Source organism: Gopherus flavomarginatus, chromosome 10, assembly GCF_025201925.1.
Source record: "Gopherus flavomarginatus isolate rGopFla2 chromosome 10, rGopFla2.mat.asm, whole genome shotgun sequence".
NCBI lineage: Eukaryota > Metazoa > Chordata > Testudines > Testudinidae > Gopherus > Gopherus flavomarginatus.
The window spans coordinates 8,598,867-8,624,357 of NC_066626.1; the positions used below are offsets into that span (position 1 = coordinate 8,598,867).

Consider the following 25,491-nt stretch of genomic DNA (forward strand, 5'->3'; position numbering starts at 1 on the left):
CCCTGCCACGCGGGGTGGCGCTACTTGGCCATATGCTAAAGCAACCATGCTGCACATTTCTCCTGGCCAGCAAGAGATATGAAAACAAAATAGTCCCCTCCTGAGCTCTGGAAGAGGCAGAGTGGTTCACATGTACAGTCAACTCCCCTGGCAGCGAGAGAGACAACCAGGCAATGGAGTCAAAGAACAGAACTCTGGTGGGGTCCAAGTGCTAATGCAGAAAACACACATGCTGGAGGTGGGCTTCCTAGCTTCTTCCCATCTGAACCAGAAGGTAATGGCAGGATCTCTCACCACACAAACCATAGCCCTCCACTGGGAGCCAGCAGCAACTACCTCCATTTGCAACTAGAATGACGGAGGCTAACTAGCACTGCCCACATCCAGCATTATCCCTCACAGAGAGCAAGGGTGTGCTAGGCAGCTCCCCAGCCAGACTGACCATGGGAGGGAGCTTACCCAGTCATGTTAGTCAGGCCCTACTGGGGGGTAAGATGCCATAGCCAGGGGAGAGATACAGCCATCAGATCCTGGGTTACTCAGGAAGTAGGGTTTGTGGAAAACTTTTCATCAAAACTGTTGTCGATGGAAACCTGGGTTTCCAAGGTCATGAAAGCTTTTGCAGCAAGTGTCTGCTTGCCATGGAAAATGTCAGCTTCCCATCAAAAACCCCAAATGCATGAAAACTGGCACCTGAAATATTTCAACTTGTATATTTCAGCTTCCAGTCACAACACTTTGGGTTTCATCTCTTCACTGAAAAGCTGAAATTGCGATTAAAATGCAGGATTTGTTCCTCTTTGCAGGACCAGTCCCGTTCCCTGCCCAGCCTTATCAGTTAAGGTTACAGCATGGCACAACACAGTAATGAAGGGCTCCATTATCCCGTAGCCAGCTGAGACTTCCCATAGCACCCAGCACTGTAGAATCCAGGACAACGGTAACCAGGCATTACAAACAAGCCCCCGTTTGTATCTCCTGCCTGGGGCTTTCTAAAACCCCACCCTTCCTCAGATCTCCAAAGCTGTTCAGGGCCACACCATCGCAAAAGGTTCATCGGAAAAGCTCTGATTTCCTTCCCCCGTTGCTGCAGAAAGTCCCAGCACTAGCATCATCCTTACCAGGCAATCCTGGAGGGCCGGGAGGGCCTGACTCACTAAATGCCTGAAAAGACAGAAATCACATCACTTTAAAACAAAGCACACTTGCCAGGCATTCTGCCCCGCTGCCCTAGGGCCTGGCATGTTCTCCCAATGATGCTATGTTAGACCATGTGCGAAGCATGTGCACAGACCCTCCCCTCTTGCTGGGACTCTCCCTGGCAGCAAGCAGAGCTCACTGGTTCCTCCCAATGCAGACGTTCTGTGACACATACCATCCACCTCATTAGCAAGTGCCATGATTGCTGAGAGTGGGCACAAGGTAACATGCTCCATCCGATAAAGTCCAAGATCTGCCATCTGCACAGTCCCACAAGCTGCGCGCAGTCCTGGTGAATTCAGTGGGCTGTGGGGCTGCCCAGTGTGTGTGGGGGCAGAATCTGGGCCTAGATTTCACTGTTGGGTTTCAGAGCAGGGTTGGGTATTTGCTTACTCTGGGTTTAGGACTGCACAGTGCCTGCGAGGCTAAACCACTGACAGACTGCCATGAACAGCCACTGCCCAGCCCCACACAGCCCTGACCAACCCAGTCCTGGGGAATACTGCTCAGCCGCTAAAGGAGATGGCAGGCTCCATGCTCCCACCACCCCGTTGCTGAGCAGGCATGGGGAATGCTTGGCTGGTCCTGTTTCTAGGTGGATTTACCCTGAAGTTGTTGAACAAGACAGAGAAATAAATGGGGGCTCCTTGGCCCCAGGACATGCAGCTCATTGCTCTGGGGAGCTGGGTGCGACACCTTCTGCAAAGTGCTTTGGAAAAGAGGCTCTTTCTCTGGCTGGACGACCCTGCAAGACAAGCTAGCTATTGGGCATGCGTCTTCCCAGTGTGCAGCACGCTGTCAGGCTGCCACCCTTCAACAGCTCCCAAGCGCACCGCCTGTTAGCCATCCTTCCCAGTTGTGCTCATGGGATAAGTGCTCCTGGACATGCCTGCCTGGTGAAAGCGCCCCCCTGTGGCCATTTGCGTGTGCGCCGCCAAGTACATAGGGGGCGGTAAACAGCGGGAACACCTTTCATGGCCCTGGCCATTATGTGACCCCTACCCCAGAGCATGGCGTGATGACGTGCCCGGACTGTTACTTACGTTATTGTCGTAGATGGACGCTACACTGCCAGGGTCACCTGGGGGCCCCGGGGGACCCGGAGGACCCTGCAGAGAGAGGAAAGAGTTCATTGTGTTTCATAGAAGCATAGAATATCAGGGTTGGAAGGGACCTCAGGAGGTCATCTAGTCCAACCCCTTGCTCAAAGCAGGACCAATCCCCGACTAAATCATCCCAGCCAGGGCTTTGTCAAGCCGGGCCTTAAAAACCTCTAAGGAAGGAGATTCCACCACCTCCCTAGGTAACCCATTTCAGTGCTTCACCACCCTCCTAGTGAAAACATTTTTCCTAATATCCAACCTAAACCTCCCCTACTGCAACTTGAGACCATTACTCCTTGTTCTATCATCTGCTACCACTGAGAACAGCCTAGCTCCATCCTCTTTGGAACCCCCTTTCAGGTAGTTGAAAGCAGCTATCAAATCCCCCCTCATTCTTCTCTTCTGCAGACTAAATAATCCCAGTTCCTTCAGCCTCTCCTCATAAGTCATGTGCTTCAGCCCCCTAATCATCTTTGTTGCCCTCTGCTGGACTCTTTCCAATTTTTCCACATTCTTCTTGAAGAGTAGGGCCCAGAACTGGACACAGTACTCCAGATGAGGCCTCACCAATGTTGAATAGAGGGGAATGATCACGCCCCGCAATCTGCTGACAATGCTCCTACTTATACAGCCCAAAATGCTGTTAGCCTTCTTGTCAACAAGGGCACACTTGACTCATATCCAGCTTCTCATCCACTGTAACCCCTAGGTCCTTTTCTTCAGAACTCCTGCCTAGCCATTCGGTCCCCAGTCTGTAACAGTGAATGGGATTCTTCCGTCCTAAGTGCAGGACTCTGCACTTGTCCTTGTTGAACCTCATCAGGTTTCTTTTGGCCCAGTCCTCTAATTTGTCTAGGTCCCTCTGGATCCTATCCCTACCCTCCAGCGTATCTACCACTCCTCCCAGTTTAGTGTCATCTGCAACCTTGCTGAGGGCGCAATCCACACCATCCTCCAGATCATTAATGAAGATACTGAACAAAACTTGCCCCAGGACCGACCCGTGGGGCACTCTGCTTGAAACCAGCTGCCAACTAGACATGGAGCCATTGATCACTACCCGTTGAGCCCGACAATCTAGCCTGCTTTCTATCCACCTTATAGTCCATTCATTCAGCCCATACTACTTTAACTTGCTGGCAAGAATACGGTGGGAGACCGTATCAAAAGCTTTGCTAAAGCTTTGCCACTGTTTTCCCCTCATCCACAGACCCAGTTATCTCCTCATAGAAGGCAAATAGGTTAGTCAGGCATGACTTGCCCTTGGTGAATCCGTGCTGACTGTTCCTGATCACTTTCCTCTCCTCTAAGTGCTTCAGAATTGATTCCTTGAGGCCCTGCTCCATGATTTTTCCAGGGACTGAGGTGAGGCTGACTGGCCTGTAGTTCCCCGGATCCTCCTTCTTCCCTCTTTTAAAGATGGCCACTACATTAGCCTTTTTCCAGTCATCCAGGACCTCCCCCGATAGCCATGAATTTTCAAAGATAATGGCCAATGGCTCTGCAATCACATCCGCCAGCTCCGTTAGCACCCTCGGGCGCAGCGCATTCGGCCCCATGGACTTGTGCTCATTCAGCTTTTCTAAATAGCCCTGAACCACTTCTTTCTCCACAGAGGGCTGGTCACCTCCTCCCCATGCTGTGCTGCCCAGTGCAGCAATCTGGGAGCTGACCTTGTTTGTGAAGACAGAAGCAAAGAAAGCATTGAGTACATTAGCTTTTTCCTCATCCTCTGTCACTAGGTTGCCTCCCTCATTCAGTAAGGGGCCCACACTTTCCCTGACCATCTTCTTGTTGCTAACATACCTGTAGAAACCCTTCTTGTTACTCTTAACATCTCTTGCTAGCTGCAACTCCAAGTGTGATTTGGCCTTTCTGAGATCACTCCTGCATGCCAGAGCAATATTTTTATACTCCTCCCTGGTCATTTGTCCAATCTTCCACTTCTTGTAAGCTTCTTTTTTGTGTTTAAGATCAGCAAGAATTTCACTGTTAAGCTAAGCTGGTCACCTGCCATATTTACTATTCTTTCTACACGTCGGGATGGTTTGTTCCTGCAACCTCAATAAGGATTCTTTAAAATACAGCCAGCTCTCCTGGACTGCTTTCCCCCTCATGTTATTCTCCCAGAGGATCCTGCCCTTCAGTTCCCTGAGGGAGTCAAAGTCTGCTTTTCTGAAGTCCAGGCTCTGTATTCTGCTGCTCTCCTTTCTTCCTTGTGTCAGGATCCTGAACTTGACCATCTCATGGTCACTGCCTCCCAGGTTCCCACCCACTTTTGCTTCCCCTACTAACTCTTCTTTGTTTGTGAGCAGCAGGTCAAGAAGAGCTCTGCCCCTAGTTGGTTCCTCCAGCACTTGCACCAGGAAATTGTCCCTTACACTTTCCAAAAACTTCGTGGATTGTCTGTGCACCGCTGCATTGCTCTCCCAGCAGATATCGGGGTGATTGAAGTCCCCCACGAGAATCAGGGCCTGTGATCTAGTACTTCTGTTAGTTGCCAGAAGAAAGCCTCGTCCACCTCATCCCACTGGTCTGGTGGTCTATAGCAGACTCCCACCACGACATCACCCTTCTTGCTCACACTTCTAAACTTAATCCAGAGACTCTCAGGTTTTTCTGCAGTTTCATACTGGAGCTCTGAGCAGTCATACTGCTCTCTTACACACAATGCAACTCCTCCACCTTTTCTGCCCTGCCTGTCCTTCCTGAACACTTTATATCCATCCATGACAGTGCTCCAGTCATGTGAGTTATCCCGTCAGGTCTCTGTTATTCCTATCACATCATAATTCCTTGACTGTGGCAGGACTTCCAGTTCTCCCTTCACGAGGTTGGACTCATTCAGTCAGCCTGAGGGTCTTACTCCTCCGCAAACAAACCAAGACCATTGCTGCGGGTCTCTGCGCAATGCAGCTGTACGCAGACACCCACATCTCCAGAAGCACCTGGACACCTCTGCCCCTGAATGTGCAAACAGCGACGCTGAAGGCCTGGTTTTCAGAGGGTCTGCGCTAGGGTCACTGGGAGTGGCGGGGGGCTGAGTCCCTCTAAGAATGAGGATCGGGGGTGGGGAGGTCTCAAGTCGGGTACCCAAATCCCTGAGGCTGCCAATGTCAGTGCAGACTTACAGTCACACTGCACCACAAACACGGACATGGAGAAAGGCACCGGGGGTGGGGCTAGGGGAGGGAGAACACAGACGTTCGCTGGGGAATCAGTGCAGACACGGCAGCCAGTGAGGCTGAGAGGGGCCAACTCTCCTGAATGGCCCACAGGAGAGGAAGGTCGAGGCTGGTGCCTACGGAGCAGAGCAAGGAGAAGCAGGGTGCATGGAGGGTTTTGAATACAGGCAGCAGCAGTGAGTCCTGCCTACCAGGCAGGCTGGAGATGGGCACAGCCGCACAGGCGGAACATGGTGGAAAGCTGGGCCTCAGGGAGCCAGAGCAGGTGGCAGTGGCAGCGAAGGGTGACCGAGGGTTTCAGCTGGCCATTGGCATTCATCACGGCTCCCTTCTGCCCTGCCCTCTGCCCAGGGCTGGCTCTCTGCCGGCACATGCCACGCAGTGCCCCGTAGCGTGTCAGCAAGGAGGGGGGACAGCAGAGTGCCTGTGACTGATGGCTGTTTCCCTCAGGGCCCTCCGCTCCTGGAGCCTGCACAGCAGTAGCTAGGCTGGGACAGGCCTGAGTGCCTGTTTCCTTTAACAAAGCAAACCATGCTCCACACCGACCACGTGGGCACAAGCGTGTTCCCATCCCCCCAGCCCAGCCCTCCTCCCGGCGCCCAGGGCCATCTCTAAGGATGGGACGGATGCCCTGGCCGCCAACATCCAGGGGTCATCACCACAGCACAATCCATCACCTCCGCTCTGACTGGCTGGCCGTGGGGGTTTTGCGTGCTATGGGGCTCCGGGGACACAGAAAGATTTTTCCACCCTGGGCTGCTCCTGCCAGCATCCCTGCCCTCCGTCCACCCTCCAGCCCAGCCCTCCCCTCTCACTCCTTAAACCTGCATGGTGCCTCTTTATGCTATGGCAGCTGGCTCTCTGGGTAGGGACTCTCCCTCTGCACAGCGCCAGGGCAACGTGGCACACAACTGCCAAAGCCAGCTGCAGCACCTCTGGCATGCCATTGTCCCCAGGGGCACTCACCTGCAAGCCAAGCCCTCCGGGGTCCCCTTTCTCGCCCTTCAGCCCATTCATGCTGGGACGACCCTGTAGACGAACATCAAGCCAAGGGTTCAGAATGCAGTAACTTATTGTAGACACTGCTCACTGTGCCATCAGCTGGAGTTGGCACAACACCACACACTGCACCCGAAGAGGGCTCTCTTAGGCAGCACTCCTCTTGCTAAATCAGAAGGGAAAATGCACCAGGGAGGGAGGGGAACATGTCCTCAATGAATTGGAGACGTTTACAAGCCCCCAAGCTCTACCAGTTCGTGTAGTTCTACCGACCAGTGCTGTGACCATCCAGTTTGAGCTCCTGTACAGCACAGGCCAGAGACCTGCCCCGCAGTCATTCCCAGAGCAGAGCTCTTAGGAAAACAGGCGACGTTGGTTTAAGAATGGTCAGTGCTGGAGAATCCACTGTAAGCCGTGGTAAATCGTTCCAATGGTTAACTACCATCACTATTATACACGTACACCTTATTTCCACTCTGAATTTATCTGGCTTCAACTGCCAGCCATTGGAGTCTTAGAGCTTTTCTCTGCTAGACCACAGAGCCTGTTATTAAATATCTGTTTCCCATGTAGGTACTTATAGACTGTGATGAAGTCACTCCTTCACTTTTTCTTTGGTAAGCTACATAGATGGAGCTCCTTGAGTCTATCACTCTAAGGCAGGTTTTCAAATCTTTTAATCATTTTTGTGGCTCTTCTCTGAACCCTCTCCAATTTACCAGCATCCTTCCTGAATTGTGGGCACCAGAACCGGACACAGGATTCCAGCACCATTTGCACCAGTGCTAAATACAGAGGCAAAAAATCCTCTCTATCCCCACTCAAGATTGCCATGTTTATGCATCCCAGGATCACAATTGCTCAGCTTGCTTGTGAGCATCTGGTGCAAACACAAGCACAGTGAGAGTTCTCCAACTGAGCAAGCTGTGCAGCATTGTCAGTGTTCCCTATTAGCCTCAGCATGGGGGTGTCTACACTTCCTTCAGCCAGGGAGGCAATGGGAGCAGTGCTGGCTAGGAAAAGGAGCACCAGATCCAGCTCACGCAGGGAACAAACCAGAGACGAGCTAGGAGAAGTTCTTACCGGTCTGCCAGGAAAGCCGATTTCCCCCTTCTGTCCAGGTCGTCCATGCGGGCCCTAAAAGGGAGAGCAGGAAAGGAATACACACTCAGTCTGCACACCCATGCAGGAACGACATGAGCAGAAACGGGGGTAAAAGGTTCAGCTCGCTCTGTGCTGGACTACTAGCTACGAAGGACAGAGGACACTGGAGTGGAAAAGCCTGGTCATGCTTCATTCCAGTGTCCTCAGCATACACCTCCTGGATCTGTGCATTCCTAAGTACATCAGAATGGTCACACTGGGTCACACCGATAGCACATTCAGCCCAATAGTCTGTCTTCCAACCATGGCCAGAGCCAGGTGCTTCTGGGAGTCACAGGTTTAGGGACATGGGGTCGTGTCTCTGACCATCTTAACTAATAACCATTGACGGACCCATCCTCCATGAACCGATCTAGTTCTTTTGTGAATCCAATTATACTTTTAGCCTTTACAACATTCCCTGGCAATGAGTTCCACAGGTTGATTCTGTGTTGTGTGAAGAAGTGCTGCCTTTTGTTTTAAACTTGCTGCCTATTAATTTCATTGGGTGACCCCTGCTTCCTGTGTTATGTGAAGGGGTAAATAACACTTCCCTAGGCACTTTGTCCGCACCTTTCATGATTTTATAGACCCCCGTCATATCCCCCACTTTAGTCATTTCTGAACAGACCCAGTTTTTTTAACCTCTCCTCATATGGAAGCTGTTTCATACTCCTAGTCATGTCTGTTGCCTTTCTCTGCACCTTTTCTAATTCTGATATCTTTTCTGAGATGGGGTGACAGAACTGCATGCAGTATTCCAGGTGTTGGTGTACCATGGATTTATACAGTAGCATTTGGTGGAATCTCCTTCCTTAGAGGTTTTTAAAGTCAGGCTTGATGAAGCCCTGGCTGGGATGATTTAGTTGGGGATTGGTCCTGCTTTGAGCAGGGGGTTGGACTAGATACCTCCTGAGGTCCCTTCTAACCCTGATATTCTAAGATTCTATGATTATGACATTTTCTGTTTTATTATCCATCATTTTCTAATGGTTCCTAATAGTCTGTTATCTTTTTTTTGACTACCGCAGCACACTGAAGCCTGGTCCACATTACGCAGTTAAATCGATTTAAACACCGTTAAATCGATTTAACGCTGTACCCGTTCACACTACAACGCACTTTAAATCGATTCTAAGGGCTCTTAAAATTGATTTCTGTACTCCTCCCCAACGAGAGGAGTAACGCTAAAATCGATATTACTATATCGATTTAGGATTAGTGTGGACGGAAATCGAAGTTATTGGCCTCATCATTTTACAGTAGCTACCCACAGTGCACCGCTCCAGAAATCGACGCTAGCCTCCGACCATGGATGCACACCACCGAATTAATGTTCCCGTAGTGTGGACGCATAAAATCGATTTTATAATATCGGTTTTATAAAACCGGTTTTAGTTACTGCGATTTTATGCTGTAGTGTAGACGTAGCCTGAGTGGATGTTCTCAGAGAACTACCCACAGTGACTCCAAGATCTCTTTCTTGAGTGGTAGCAGCTAATTTAGACCCCATCATTTTATATGTATAGTTGGGATTATTTTTTCCTATGTGCATTACTTTTCACTTATTAACACTGTAATTCACCTACCATTTTATCACCCAGTCAACCAGTTTTGTGAGATGCCTTTGTAACTCTTTTTAGTTTGCTTTGGATTTAACTATCTTGAGTAATTTTGTATCATTTGCCAATTTTGCCACCTCATTATTTACCCCTTTTTCCAGATCACTTATGAATATATTGAATAAGGCTGGTCCCAGAACAGACCCCTGGGGGACACAACTACTTACCTCTCTCCATTCTGAAAACTGACCATTTATTCCTACCCTTTGGTTCCTATCTTTTAACCATTTATCAATCCATGAGAGGATCTTCCTTCTTATCCCATGACAGCTTACTTTGCTTAAGAGCCTTTGGTGAGGGACCTTGTCAAAGGCTTTCTGAAAATCTAAGTACACTATAGCCACTGGATCCCCCTTATCCACATGCTTGTTGACCTCTTGGCAAAGAATTCTAGTAGATTGGTGAGGCATGATTTCCCTTTATAAACACCATGTTGACTCTTCCCCAACAAATTATGTTCATCTATGTGTCTGACAATCTTGTTCTTTACTATAGTTTCAAATAATTTTCCTGGCTTGGGTGTGGGAATCTCCCTCACGTCCTCTAGGGTGAAAATGTATGCAAATAATTTATTTAGCTTCCCCAAATAGCCTTGTCTTCCCCGAGTGCTTTAGTCTCTCCCTCACCTAGTGGCCTCACCCCCTATTTGGCAGGCCTCCTGTTTCTGAGGTACTTAAAATTTTGTTGCTCTCAGTTTTTGTGTTCTTAGCTAGTTGCTCTTCAAATTCTTTCCTGATCTGTCATATTGTACTTTTATATCGGACATACCAGAGTTTATGCTCTTTTCTATTTTCCTCACTAGGATCTGACTTCCAAATTTTAAAAGGATATCTTTTTGCCTCTGGCCACCTATAGCTCTCCAGTCCATGACAGCTGGGCCTTTCCTGCAGCTCTGATAGTGCATGTGAGTTGTGAGCATTGAGCACAGACACCCAGATCGGAGGCCACACACCTGCTCCTGGCAATTGGACCCTGGCTATAGAGTCAGAAGGGCTCCAGAACAAGCTCTGGGGTTTGCCAAACCCTTGGCTCCTCTGGCTGACTGCCCCATGTGGGTGCTTGCTAATGAGCACTTGCTCTGAGCACCGCCCACTTGGGCTGGCGTTTCCGTTGCAGATCCACCTTCGGTACCTCTCAAACCAGTTCTGAACAAGATGAAAGGAGGCTGCTCTTTGGAGTATGAAGACCATCCCCCTGAACACACAATCTGTGTGTGTGACCCCCAGCTGTAGTGAACACCTGGCACACAGAAGGTGTGAAAAGCCATCCCTTATTGACAGAATGTTAGAAAGATGTAGGTGCTAACTTACTGCTGGGCCCATGGGTCCCACCAGCCCCTGCTCACCCTGTGTACAAAGAACAGGAAAATAATTAGTATTATGATGCACATGTAGCCATCCCACAGTCTCTTTCTGGGGCCATTTCTCCATCACCCCCATGCTGATGTTACCTCCCCATCTAGAGGTGCTGCTGCCCTCCCTGAGCAGCAGGAAGGAGGATGCAGCAGGCTGTGCCTGCCATGTAGTCCCCAGCACCACCTACGCTGAGCACAGCCTACTAACAGCTCTTGCAGACAAGTGACTAGGAAGTGGCCTTTCCCAGTGCTCACGTACCACCAACAGACACAGGGGCCCTGGGACATTTTGGGAATTGTATCCATGTTGTCAACAACACATCCAAGTGCTCTGCAACCTCCCTAACCATGAGCCAGCCTCAAACTCTCCTCGCTCCCGCAGTGAGCCAACCTCCCTCGGCAGGTTTGGCCCTGGCAGCTGTGGGGGCTGAAGGGCAGGGATGGCTTGGTGCCCTGGCTGAGCATCGGAATGAGGTGAGGGAGGTGAGCTGAAGGATATGTGGGTGCAGGGACAGAGAAATGTAGGCCAGTGCTTATTGGCTTTAACAGTGCAGTGAGCCATGGCCAGTCATCGCAGCCCCAACTCCCCAGGCTGGCATGGGGACTGGGTGTGAGCCCTCACCACATCCCAGTGTACACACTGCTCCCCAGAGGCAGATAAACCTTCATATGAAGTGGGAGGTTGGCCCTGAGGAAGCCCTGCCCTGGAGCTAGCTCCCCCCCACTTCCCAGGGCATGGTGCTCCACCCTGCGCCAAGGCGCCCAAAGCTGGGTGAGCATCCAAAGCAGGCCAGACGAGAGCCCGAGTCAGCGCGTGACCTTGTCTCCTTTCATGCCAGCTGAGATGCCCGTCCCATCTGGGCCGATGATCACTCCAGGCTCTCCTTTCTCACCCTTCCAGCAGGAGATAAAATAAGCAGGAGTCAGAAGTGAGACCACCCAGCCCCTGCCCAAACAACAGCTGCCTTCCCACAGCTCTCCGCGGCTGCCCAGGCGGCAAGGGAGAGCTGCTCTCTGAGTTTCTCTAACAGTTAAATACAAGCCCAGGAGCGCCACAGAGGGCTACGCTCTGGCTGTGGACTCACCCTGGAAGGGGCGGTGCTCTGCTGCACTGCCCAAGAGCAGACTGTGACCTAAGAGAGGGATGGCTGACAAACGGATGTGGACTTCTCTCCGTTTTCTTTGCTCCTCCATCACCTCTCTGGGCTCCCAGCGTGGGAGAGCACAGCTTACCTCGGTAAAGTGTCCTTGCTAAAGACTGGGGCTAATGAAAAATAATGGCATCCAGTCTGAGCTCCTGTTCAGCACAGGCCAGAGACCTGTCTCACAATAATCCTCAGAGCAGAGCTTGTAGACAAACATCCAGTCTGGATTTAAGAAGTGCCAGTGATGGAGAATTCATAGCCCTTGTAAGCCGTTCCAAAGGCTAATTGCTTTAACTGTTAAAAATGTACACCTTATTTCCCGTCTGAATTTGTCTAGCTTCAACTTCCAGCCATTGGATCCTGTTAGACCTTTCCTGGCTAGATTATCAAACATTTGTTCCCCACGTCTTATGTTCTGTTACCCAGGTAATCAAGTCACCCCTTAACCTTCTCTTTATGTTAATGAGATTGAGCTCCATGAGTCTACCGCTATAAGGCAGGTTTTCTAATCTTTTAATCATTCTCGTGGCTCTTCTCTGACCCCTCTTCAATTTATCAACATCCTTCCTGAACTGTAGGCACCAGACCTGGACACAGTATGGCAGCAGCACCAGTGCCAAATACAGAGGTAAAATAATCTCTCTGCTCCTACTTGAGATTCGCATCCCAGCCTCGCATGGCTCAGTTTGCTCAGCTTCATTGTGAGCATCAGGAGACAGAGCTAGCATGGCAAGAGCTCTCTGAGCCAAGCTGGGGCTTCTCACGGCATCATGGAAACCCCACGACTGGAGACATTTCAAACAAGACTCAACAGAAGGCAGCAGTCCTGTAGCAGCACTGGGGATGGAGGGATGGGAGAAGCCAGAAGGTGATTTTACACCTGGCGTTTCTCTCATTCTATTCGTTCCACTGGCAGAGTGTGTGACCGCTGGATTCACGGTACCAAGCTGCTGGAAGGAGCACAGCTGCTCTCCTATTACTCTCCTGGGATCTGGTGACTCCTCACAGAGTGACGGCCACCAGCATGGTGGTCTCAGGTGCCTGAACCAATACGAATTTCCACGCCCCACGGGGCTGAAGGAGTCTGAGGTCAGTGCTGTGACACGACTGTGTTTGGTCCCTTCCACTATGAACTGGGAGCTGGCAAGTACCTGTCAGTGGGGCTGGAGCCAGAGCGCAGGAACTTTGCAGACACAGGGAACATCACATTGCTACAAATCAAAATCACCCCTTGAGCACCGGGGACAGAGACAAGCAGACAGGCCGTCCTACCTTTGGTCCTGGGGTGCCTGGGAAACCTGGATCTCCTAGGTCTCCTTTAGGTCCCATTGGGCCCTGCAGATGGAAGCAGGGAGGAATAGCCATTTAGACAGTGTAGTGATGCAGGACACGCCTTTACTTTCAGTACTGTGGGCTTCCCGCAGGGACACTGGAAAAATTTGTACAGTGGGGGTGCTGAGAGTCATTGAACCAAACTGTAAACCCTGCATATGATCGAATCCACTTCAAGCCATTACCCCTAGTTCCAGCACCTATGACTTCTCCCAAGGTGGGGCAGGCAGGGAGACTCCTTCCCAGGGGTTAGAAAGCTCAGGCCCACAGAAGGCGTTTGCAGCTTGCTTCACCAGCAGCCTGCTTGCTTTGGCAGGCAGAAGTTTGCACTTAATGTATTTGGCCAAAAAAAAAAAAAAGTGTCTGCAATGTATTACTGCAGGCAAATGTGCTGTGCAGCCTCAGCTTGTCTCACACAGCCTGTGTAGCAAGCACGTCTCCACAGACTATGTTATATAGTAGTTCAAAAAAATCTTAAAGCTCTTGAAAGTGACAGGAATCAAAATGAACCTCAGCTCTGGCCCATTCACAAGTAGGCCTCCCCAAATGCCCCGCTCCACCATCTGCCAGAGGCAGTGCCTCGTGGATGCCATGTTAAACAGTGAAGGGGCCAGATTCCAGCCAGTGTACACAGGCTTTGACTCCAACGGGGCTACACTGATTTACAGCAGCTGGGGATCTGGCTGAGAGAGAAACTCAACATTTAGCTCCAAGTACAGGCTGTGAACACCCCGGATTGGTGGGGGGTCTGGATCTGGTTTGGGCTCCCACCAGGGCATGGGCTCCTCAGCATGGGGCTCAGGTAGCTCTCCCATTCTCAGGGCTCTGTCAGTAAAATCACAAAGCTACTCACCGGGAAGCCAGCATGGCCTTCTCTGCCCTGAGGAAAGAAACAGACACCTGTAAACGCTCTCTCCTCAGGCACTGGGATAAGCGTAAAACCATTGATGCACAAAGGGGACTGCTGGGGCTGCTGGCTGGACAAATGGCAGGGGAATGTTCTGGGCTACGTACCTCAGGGCCTGGCAAACTAGCTAATGCTTTCTGAAAAGGAAAAGATACACATTAGACCGTGGATCCTCGCTGTCTTCCTCCTCCCTCCCTCAGCGATGTCCTGAACTGATCTTCTGCCAAGGGAGAGGCTGACCCAAAGTTCCCTGGGATCATCAGGAAACGCTGCACTAACTTCAGTGGGCTTTGGCTCAGGCCCACTGCTCTGCTTGCTAAGGGTGACGTGCCCTCTCCCCAGCATGAAACGCCCCAACCAAACTCGGCTTCTACGGTTTGGTCCTTTCCCATTTATCGCCACTTAGTCCCTCTCCCGCTGACGTGCTTTTATCATCTAGGGGTTACAGTGGATGAGAAGCTGGATATGAGTCAAGTGTGCCCTTGTTGACAAGAAGGCTAACAGCATTTTGGGCTGTATAAGTAGGAGCACTGCCAGCAGAACGAGGGACGTGATCATTCCCCTCTATTCGACATTGGTGAGGCCTCATCTGGAGCCCTGTGTCCAGTTTTGGGCCCCACATTACAAGAAGGATGTGGAAAAATTGGAAAGAGTCCAGCGAAGGGCAATGAAAATCATCAGGTGGCTGGAGCACATGACTTACGAGGAGAGGCTGAGGGAACTGGAATTGTTTTGTCTGCAGAAGAGAAGAATGAGGGGGGATTTGATAGCTGCTTTCAACTACCTGAAGGGGGTTCCAAAGAGGATGGATCTAGACTGTTCTCAGTGGTAGCAGATGACAGAACAAGGAGTAATGGTCTCAAGTTGCAGTGGGGAAGGTTTAGGTTGGATATTAGGAAAAGCTTTTTCACTCAGAGAGTGGTGAAGCACTGGAATGGGTTACCTAGGGAGGTGGTGGAATCTCCTTTCTTAGAGGTTTTTAAGGTCAGGCTTGATGAAGCCCTGGCTGGGATGATTTAGTTGGGATTGGTCCTGCTTTGAGCAAAGGATTAGACAAGATGACCTCCTGAGATCCCTTCCAACCCTAATCTTCTATGATCTCTGCTGCACGCGGTCACTGAGTCAGGGCCTGGAACCACACGACCACATGTATATGGCACAGGCTCTGTGCTGAAGATCTCACCATTTAAAACAGTTAGAGATAACCAGGCAAGCTGTCTGAGATGTTAGGAACATAGCCTAAGAAAGACCTCTGCCCATTTACTCAGTTTAGCCTCTGCTTAACCGCCCCATCAGTTTGGTCTAGCCCATGTCTTTAATCACTCATTCACACGTCCAGTGGCACACGTGCCATATCACGTTCAGGGTGCACTGCCTGGCGTTGGGCTGGGCTGGATTTCCTGGGGTGTATTTTTAGTTATAGCACTGGCCTGGTCTAGCTCCCATTAGTCTGCGATTCACCTCCAGCCAGCTCTGATTTCCTTTTGCTTAAATCCTCCCCTCTCTTCTTTCCTCTTCCTTACCACTTGCAGGGCTGGCCCACGCATTGCCTCTCTGAACTCACAGGGGTATCAGCATGCAGGAGCGCTCTCAGGATCGGGGCTTTTACTCCAAGTTAAATATGTGCCTGTCCCTAGGGAGCAGCTCCACAGCCTGGCCCAGTCCCGCCAGCAGTGACACACCTGCCAAAGTGCACTCAAGCACAGCCCGGCTCCACGCTGCATGAGCCATGGGACGCTGGGGCCCCGGCCGGGGTCAGCACCAGCCTACAGTAACTCACCAGTGCTAGGCGGGAATGAAGCCACTGTTCAGCCTGGTGCTAAACCTGAAGGAACTGGCATAAAGCAGCTGCTTGTGACTGCTGCAAGGGTGTGGGTAGAGAGGGAACAGGCTGAGAACAGCCTGGACACAGGGGGCCCAGAGACAGAAGTGCAGGCCGCAGGGGGACATGTACTTACCTCTTCGCCCAATGCATAGATGACCTGCCCCGGGGGTCCAGGGAGCCCAGGGGGGCCTGGGGAGCCCACTCCATCTTGGCCTCGTTCACCCTGAGAAAGACAATTCAGTGCAGGCTTCCTTCCTACCGCACCCAACCTCAGCCCACGCTGCCCCCTCTTGCAACTACAGGCCCAAGCCCCCAAGCCCACCCACCGCTCACAACTGTGGGCCCAGGCCCCCAAGCCCAGACCATGCCCCTCACTGGGCCCCCAAGCCCAGACCATGCCCTCACACCTTGCACACATGGTGCCAGGCCCCTGAGCTCAGACCGCGCCCTCCACCTCGCCAGGCCTCTGATCCCAAACTGCATCCCCCGCCACCCCTATGGTGCTGGGTTCCCAATCCTAGCCCCGCCCTCCCCCCAGTGGCCTGAGTGGCTGGGGGTGGAGACAAGCTTTGCGAAAGCCTGGCTTCCTCCCAGGCGTTCAGAGCAGCCCAAAGGCTGATGGGCCAGAAGCTGAGCTGGCCAGCATGGCGGGAAGGGAGCCAGCCAAGCAGCAAGGTGACACTGTTCAGAATCAACAAGGGACCAAAATACGCACACAGCCCCCTCCCCACCAGAACCAGAACAGAGCTCAAGGGGCCAGGGGAGGTGGCTCCATGTGCTCGCCTGAGGGCTCCCCAGAGAATGACAGCATGGCCCAACACCCAGCGCTGTACTCACTTTAGCTCCCTGGCTTCCCTTGTCACCCTTGGGTCCCTGCAATGAGAAGTGAGGGTGAGAGCTGCTCGCCTACACGCCCAGGAGAGAGACACAACACACAATCTTCACTTTGCTATGGTGGCCTCTGAATCCACACTCCGGGCGCCCAGTCGCAAAGTGCCAGCAAGGTAGAAGGGGCAGGCTCTGGTACTTATGAGTGTCTAATGCTCACTTCAGAGACAAACTAATCCTGCCTCCGCCGTCAAGGGAACAGCAGGGGAGCTGGTCTGGAGAGAGCAGAGACAGAACAGGCTCAGATGTCCCAGGACGTCTCCTGTGGCTACCAGGCTCTCCCCATTAGCAACCGTGTAGCAAGGGACAGCCCTGGTGGGAACGGCGCCATCACACAGGTGAGCTGCATGAATGAACCATAAATGGAGGAGCTGAGCCTGACAAGGTAACCAAATGGGGTGAAACAGTCCTTCCTGGGGCTAGCAGGAGCTGCATCTCTGCTGATGAGAATGCCCCTGCCTCTTGGCATGGCCTGTCCGTCCCCAGGAAAACAGCAGATGCCTCCCATTATCTGCTAGTGGAGTTTATACACCAGTGCAGACTCTGCACCTGGGGCAGGGCAGGGCACCAAAAGGAATTGGAAACCTGGGCAAACATCAGAGCACAATGGGACTCTCTGGAGTGCTGGAGGTGTGGGCAGGGACGGCATGTGGAAGAGATGTGAACCGGGTCGGGGTGGGAAGCGACGGCCAGGGACGGGCTGTGAACAGCCCAGGCAGGTCTGCTCAGCCGACGGAGAGCGACTCAGATGCATTTTATCAGTCTGCAGCGAGGACTTCAGTGACAGGGCAAGGGACACCTGACATTTGCTGCTGGGAGCAGAACATCTGTATGTGTCACTTGAACTGTGCATAGCTGTGAGAACAATCCAGGCCCTGCTGTATCTGCAACCAGCATGTGCTGAAATCACCCCACTGCAAACATCTGGGCAGGGTCTCTAAGAATAACAGAGACTTCAGAGTCCACACACAGCAGTTAGGGTGGGTCAGGGAGCTGGAATCCCGACACTTACCTGAGGTCCTGGGAAACCTTCCAGCCCTGGGCGCCCATCCACACCCGGAGTACCATGGTCCCCCTGAAACACACAGACAATCATAGCACATAGAGATTGAGAGCCCTGGTCCTTGCGGGTATGAATTGCATTCTGGCTGCCACAGGGCCCCACGCAGCTCTAGGCAGACCCCAAAGCCCAGCAGCCACTCTGGGCAACCTTACTCTAGGGTCCACATAAGGGGTTTGGGTGGATTCTGTATCACAAGACCACATATTTTACAAATCTGCCTGATGACACTGTTGAGCGTTTTGAAATACTGACCTGTCATTCCACCTCGCCACCCCTGCCCCCAGAACCAGTAAGAGTTTGCGTGATCTGGGGCATACAAAATTAAGTTCTAATCTACGAAATGCATGTATTTAACATCTGCTACAGCCATCGGTAACTATGTATTTGAATCACAGGGGTACAGGAGGAGGGGAGTCGAGGCAGCCCTCAATTTTCATTAGATACACCGACCACCCTTTAATGTGAAAAATATTCAGCCCATTATAAATATATTCAATAATAAGAATAATTTGAACCAAATTCTTAACGTTGGAATAATTATTAATGAATACTAGTGATCTCCCTCATTAAGACTACAGCTGAGTGCCCTAGGGAGAGTAATATGAGTCACGGCTTGTGATCTCCCAAAGCTAAAGCTGATTTCGTTAGGTCACTGCTGCACACCACACCTCCCTGCCCTGCACAGAACATGGTCCGTGGCAGTTTGGCGCGGTTACATACGAATCTCATAGATTTACAAGGTGCATCACTCTCACAAGAGCGCCTGTTTAACTTCAAAATATCTGGAGAGCAAGCACTGCACTGTCTGCTACGGTTTTGGGAAGGAGAGACTTGTCATCGCAGATCCATCCCTAATGGATTCCAAGCACTTTTACCCACACATACATGGAGATGTGCTCATTTTCCATTTCCTTTAAATGCTTTAGTTGTTGGGGGTAAGGAACTGAGCTCCAGTGGTACCTTTGTCAATTTTTGCTGCCTGATTTCTGCCGTGTGTCTGACACGGTGGCACAATTTGAGTGTCTGTAGCAGGCAGTCATGAATTTGGTTGCCTGTTCAATGACACCAAGCTCTCTGCACTGATGTCACCCAGCAGAGAGAGGGGACATCTAGCACACAGAATCTTCAACACCAAGGCCAAGGCCATACTAGTTAACCACTGTATCACAGCCTGAGTACATGGGCAGCTAACAGTCCTGGTACAAGGTGAGCCTGCTCCTAATTAGCAGTAGCATGCATGGCTAGTCGAGCTCTCCCTTGGACTGAGGGGTTCCGTGCTCAGTAAAGATAATGTGCCCTGTTTGCAGTAATGGTGCAAGAGCAAGACAAATATGTCAGTGTCGTCCGATAACACAGATATTCCCACCAGTTCCTCTTTCGTGACCATCACCATCTGTTGTACTAGGATGCTGTCGGCCTCCTCATGAGAGATGGCCATATCTTCTCCGTTGATCACCGCACCTCCCTGATTTATTTCAGTCAGGCTGCCGCCTCTGCTTGTGATGATTAGCTTGTGCTTTAGTACGAGTCGTTAGTTAAACTTCTTGTCTTGAATGAGTTCTCTAAAAATCTTATCAATCAACTGCATCTTATTTTCAGTAACCATCAAGACAATTTTCTGTGGAGGTGTGACAGAGCGTACCAGGCCCAGAGGCCCCTGCTGTAGGCCACAGGGTCCTATCACACCCGCCATAGAAAAAGAGCAGTAGACAAGCCCTCCAAGCAGCCTAGAGAGGCTGTGCAGGAGGCAGCCAATTAGGGAAGGGCTGCAGGGAGCAGCAAATCAGAGGGTTGCAGACCCATGTAAAAGGAGCTGCAGAGCGAGAGTCAGGCACTTGCTGCCTGGAGCTGGAGGAGTGAGGACTGTGTTCTGGGCTGGCTGAAGGAGCAGCAAGACCACAGACAGATCAGCTGCTGGCAGGGACTGGGTGAGCAAGACAGAGGTCCTGGCTGCCTGCTGGGACTCAGCCCAAGACAGTTGCTGGCAGGGACTAGGGGAGCAAGAGAGAGGTCCTCACTGGCTGCTGGAACTGAATGAAAGGACTTCGGCCCTACGGTAAAGATGAAGAATTTGTGAAGGTGCTGGAGTGGAGGAGTGGGCCAGGGAACTGTAGAAGCTCTGTGATTAATTAAAGGGGTTTTGTTCTGTTGAAAGCCCACAGACTGTGAGAGACTTGCCCGGAGGGCTGAGTTACTGAAACCGCCTGAGAAACCAAAAACGGGTCACCACAGACTGAAGGAGGTGCAGATGCACACACAGCCGGGGGTGCTCACGAGAGGTGGGTACCACCTTGTTACAGGAGATAGCTGTGTGCTTATACTCAACAGATGCACTCCGCTTGTTTCTGTAGCTCCGTTAGATCTTGTGACTCTCTTTGTGCTGAATTCTTGGTACCTGTCAAAGACAAGATACATGTCACCTGCTGCTAGCTTCTGCTCAAGGCAGACTTTGAAACTGGTCATAAAGTCCTTGATGATACCACCTGCTGGCCAATGAACTATCCAAAGAACTGGCGAACTGCCAATGACCAAGTAGGTGATTTCTTGTGAAGTATGTCTAGTTGACACCTTGGTCTGCAGCTGCTTCTTGAGGCTACTCTGAGCCTTGGCAGAGGAGCAACTCCTGTGATAAAATATTCTTGAGGTCAACCTCTCATGAACTTGCTTATAGGCCGATCACTCTTGAATAGATAAGGCTAGTGTCCAATACCAACTTGTACATGCTTTTTTTTTTTTTTTTTGTCACTGCCAGCGTCTCTACTACTCTTAAAAGCAGCAAAGAATCCTGTGGCACCTTACAGACTAACAGAGGTTTTGGAGCATGAGCTTTTGTCAGACGAAGTAGGTATTCACCTATGAAAGCTCATGCTCCAAAACCTCTGTTAGTCTATAAGGTGCCACAGGATTCTTTGCTGCTTTTACAGATCCAGACTAACACGGCTACCCCTCTGATACTCTACTACCCTTGACACTGTGTAATACAACCGTCTGGGCCAGCTACGTTAAAATTCTGGCTTTTGGCAAATAGCACTTGTAAGCGTGTGTTCACTCACTGCTTGCGGCACCTCCTGCTGGACATCCTGGGAATTAGCTCCAGCAGTCTTGCATGCTCCCTCCAGTGGTGTCTTCCCCCATCTTGTCTCATTCTGCGGCCCCGCTCACTCCCAGATCGACAGTCTTCTCTTCGTGGCTTGGTCTCTGGCCAGGTCACTAAGATCCTCCCCTTCCAGGGAATTCAAAGTGCTTCCAGACCCACTGTCTGGCTGGTGTCTCCATGCCCTGGCCACTCCCCAGTGGCTGGTAGAGGAACCCAGGCCCACCCTCTACACCCTCTAGTCCAGGCACCCTGTGACAAGCAGCCACGGTCTGGATACAGTCCTATGCCTTGCTGTTGTTTCTCTGGGCTTCTTCCTACCTATCTGGCTTCCCCTCTCTCTGGGTTTGTCAGCCTCCAACTCCCTCCCTTCAGAGGGACTGCAGTCTACCCAAACACCAGCTCCTATCTGGTTTTATACAGACCCCGCCTGTTCCTAATTAGCTGCCTCCAGCCTAAAGGGCTCCTGTTTGCAGCCTCAGTAGCTGATTGGGCCCTCCTGCCGAGTGTGAGGAGCACATGCCATCACAATGTGTTATCTACGCTGACCAGTGGTGGTGCCATTCTACCACCAATGTTTATTACTGCCTCCTGGTGCTTAGTGGGGGTCTAAGGGATTGATGCACAGCTCTAGCTTCTTCAATGGCTTCTCTGTCCAGTGCATCTGCAGCAATCCTGGATTTCATTTCTTCTTTAGAGTGCACTTGTATGTGAGCCTCACTGGTGTCTTTCATGTTTGCAATGTCTTCCACCAGCCAGCTGCACAAGAGGAGGCTAAGAGCCCAAATCTTGAGCAGGCTGATCCCAACGAGGCACTCATCTGTTGTCCTGACATGGCATCCCGGGAAGTACGCTGCCTGCCAGGGGCCCGTATCCGAGACGTTACGGATGGATTGTCGAGGATCATCCGGCCCTCTATTACCCCATGCTACTTATCCATGCGGGCACCAACAGCCCTGCGAGGTATGACCCTCAGCAGATCAGAAGTGACTACAGGGCTCTGGCAGTATGGGTGAGGGAGTTGGGAAGCACAGCAGGTGTTCTCTTCGATCCTTCTGGTCAAGGGTAGGGGACCTGGCAGACATAGATGCATCCTGGAGGTACATGCCTGGCAGCGAAGGTGGTGTCACCAGGATGGCTTTGGCTTCTTTGGCCATGGGATGCAGTTCCAGGTAGAAGGACTGCTCAACAGAGATGGGGTCCAGCTATCAAGGAAGTGGAAGAGCATATTTGGATACAGACTGGCTAACCTCGTGAGGAGGGCTTTAAACTAGGTTCAATGAGGGCAGGTGACAAAAGCCAACAGGCAAGTCAAAATCATGGCAACCTGGGAGAAGGTTCGGAATCTGGGGGGAGCATGGGCTGTTACAGTAGGGATAAAGGAGAGATAAGAGAAAACTGCGGGGAGGGGAATCAAACCAGTATCTTAGAAGTCTGTATACTAATGCAAGAAGTACTTGAAATGCTAGTATATAAACACAACAATGACATAGTTGGCATCACAGAGACCTGGTGGGATAATACACGACAGGAATATTGGTATAGAAGGGTACAGCTTGCTCAGGAAGAACAGGCAGTGAAAAAAAGGAGGAGGTGTTGCCTTATATATTAAAAATGTATACACTTGGACTGAGGTTGAGATGGAAATAGGAGACAGACTTGTTGAGTCTCTGTGTAAGGATATAAGGGGTAAAAAACAAGGACGATGTCATGGTAGGGGTCTACTACAGACCACTTAACTAGGAAGAAGAGGTGGATCAGGCTTTTTTAAATAATTAACAAAATCATCCAAAGCTTAGGACTTGGTGGTGATGGGGGACTTCAACTACTCAGACATCTGTTGGGAAATAACACAGATAAGTCAACAAGTTCTTGGAATGTATTGGAGACAATTTTTATTTCAGAAGGTGGAGAAAGCTACTAGGGGAGAGGCTGTTCTAGATTTGATTTTGACAAAAAGGGAGAACTGGTTGAGAATTTGAAAGTGGAAGGTAGCTTGGGTGGAAGTGATCATGAAATGGTAGAGTTCATGATTCTAAGGAATGATAGGATGGAGAACAGCAAAATAAAGCCAGTGGATTTCAAGAAGGCAGACTTTAGCAAACTCAGGGAGTTGTTAGGTAAGATCCCTTGGGAAACAAGTCTAAGGAGAAAACCAATTGAAGACAGTTGGCAGTTTTTCAGAGACTTTATTAAGAGCACAAGAGCAAACTATTCCACTGCGTAGGAAAGACAGGAAGTATGGCAAGAGACCACCCTGGCTTTACCAGGAGATCTTCAATGATCTTAAAATCAAAAAAGAATCCTACAAAAAGTGGAAACTAGGTCAAATTACAAAGGATGAATATAAACAAATAACCACAAGTATGTAGGGACAAAATCAGAAAGGCCAAGGCACAAAATAAGCTCAAACTAGCTAGAGACATGAAGGGTAAGAAGAAAACATTGTACAAATACATTAGAAGCAAGAGGAAGACCAAGGACAGTGTAGGCATGTTACTCAATGGGGGAGGAGGGAGAATAATATCAGAAAATGTGGAAATGGCAGACATGCTTAATGACTTCTTTGTTTTGGTTTTCACCAAGAAGGTTGGTGGTGATTGGACATCTAACACAGTGAAAATGAGGTAGGATAGAGGCTAAAATAGGAAAAGAACAAGTTTAAAAATTACTTAGATAAATTAGATGTCTTCAAACCACCAGGGCTTGATGAAATACATCCTAGAATACTCAAGGAGCTGACTGAGGAGATATAGGAGCCATTAGCGATTATCTTTGAGAAGTCATGGAAGACGGGAGAGATTTCAGAAGACTGGAAAAGGGCAAATATAGTGCCCATCTATAAAAAGGGAAATAAGGACAAACCAGGGAATTACAGACCAGTCAGCTTAACTTCTGTACCCGTAAAGATAATGGAGCAAATAATTAATCAATCAATTTGCAAACATCTAGAAGATAATAAGGTGATAAATAACATGGAGCATGGATTTGTCAAGAACAAATTGTGTCAAACTAACCTGATTCTTTGACAGGGTAACAAGCCTTGTGGATGGGGGGAAGCAGTAGATGTGGCATATCTTGACTTTTGTAAATCTTTTGATACTGTCTCGCATGACCTTCTCATAAAGCAAAATGCAACCTAGATGGAACTACATAAGGTCAGTGCATAACTGGCTGGAAAACCATTCTCAGAGACTAGTTATCAGTGGTTCACAGTCATGCTGGAAGGGCATATTGAGTGGGGTTGCACAGGGATCCGTTTTGTGTCCGGTTCTGTTCAATATCTTCATCAATGATTTAGATAATCGCATAGAAAGCACACTTACAAAGCCTGTGGATGATACTAAGCTGGGAGAGGTTGCAAGCACTTTGGAGGATAGGATTAAAATTCAAAATGATCTGGACAAACTGGAGAAATGGTTTGAAGTAAATAGGATGAAATTCAATACGGACAAATGCAAAGTACTTCATTTAGGAAGGAACAATCAGTTGCACACATACAAACTGGGAAATGACTGACTAGGAAGGAGTACTGCAGAAAGGGATCTGGGGGTCATAGCGGACCACAAGCTAAATATGAGTTAATAGTGTAACAACTGTTGCAAAAAAAGTGAACATCATTCTGGGATGTATTAGCAGGACTGTTGGAAGCAAGACATGAGAAATAATTCTTTCGCTCTGCTCCACACTGATTAGGCCTCAACTGGAGTATTGTGTCCAGTTCTGGGTGCCACATTTCAGGAAAGATGTGGACAAACTGGAAAAAGTTCAGAGAAGGGCAACAAAAATTATTAAAGGTCTAGAAAACATGACCTATGAAGGAAGATTGAAAAAATTGGGTCTGTTTAGTCTGAAGAAGAGAAGACAGTTTTCAAGTACATAAAAGGTTGTTACAAGGAGGAGGGAGAAGAATTATTGTTCTTAACATCTGAGGACAGGACAGGAAGCAATGGGCTTAAATTACAGCAAGGGCGGTTTAGGTTGGCCATTAGGAAAAACTTCCTAATTGTCAGGGTGGTCAAGCACTGGAATAAATTGCCTAGGGAGGTTGTAGGGGTCTCTTCCAGTCCTATGATTCTATGCCACCATGGCTGCACCTCTACCTTGGGAAAGTGGTTTCAATGTATCTATCCTATTCCTGGAAACATGGTGCAAGACATCCTTATCCTTTGTGAACTGCTCTAAGACGCTACCTGGTAAGTATTCCGTGGGTCGCAGGTAATATAACCCTTTCCGTGTGGAGCCCTAGGCATGGATAACAGTATGAAACAAAGTAGGCCTGGGCTTAGCAGAACAGTAACACATCAGGTATTAGCTTGCCAAGCATGCACCTTCCTTATCAGAGAGCATGGTACAAGGACATCCAGTGTCCTCAAGAGATGATCCAGAAATACACCACGCCTCCTTAGAGAAGGATGGGAGGACAGGAGCACAGTCAACTTGTGGAGGTTGTGAAGGCTAGGACTATAACAGCGTTTAAAAGAGAAGTGGACAAATTCATGGAGGTGAAGTCCATAAATGGCTATTAGCCAGGATGAGTAAGGAATGGTGTCCCTAGCCTCTGTTTGTCAGAGGATGAAGATGGATGGCAGGAGAGAGATCACTTGATCATTGCCTGTTAGCTTCACTCC

General features: G+C 50.0%; 1 protein-coding gene across 4 annotated transcripts in view; it reads right to left on the reverse strand.

The window, feature by feature from the left end:
- Window positions 1-25,491, reverse strand: part of COL18A1 (collagen type XVIII alpha 1 chain) — a 245,258-nt gene that overhangs the window by 11,251 nt on the left and 208,516 nt on the right. For all 4 annotated transcript variants that reach the window (XM_050916471.1, XM_050916470.1, XM_050916469.1 and 1 more), the window contains 12 exons: window positions 17,716-17,778; window positions 16,653-16,688; window positions 15,949-16,038; window positions 14,098-14,127; window positions 13,937-13,963; window positions 13,024-13,086; window positions 11,426-11,500; window positions 10,563-10,598; window positions 7,571-7,624; window positions 6,455-6,517; window positions 2,244-2,309; window positions 1,122-1,164 (listed from right to left, as the gene is read on the reverse strand). In XM_050916471.1, coding sequence (XP_050772428.1) covers window positions 1,122-1,164; window positions 2,244-2,309; window positions 6,455-6,517; window positions 7,571-7,624; window positions 10,563-10,598; window positions 11,426-11,500; window positions 13,024-13,086; window positions 13,937-13,963; window positions 14,098-14,127; window positions 15,949-16,038; window positions 16,653-16,688; window positions 17,716-17,778 — 646 coding nt within the window. The remainder of the gene's footprint in view (window positions 1-1,121; window positions 1,165-2,243; window positions 2,310-6,454; window positions 6,518-7,570; window positions 7,625-10,562; window positions 10,599-11,425; window positions 11,501-13,023; window positions 13,087-13,936; window positions 13,964-14,097; window positions 14,128-15,948; window positions 16,039-16,652; window positions 16,689-17,715; window positions 17,779-25,491) is intronic.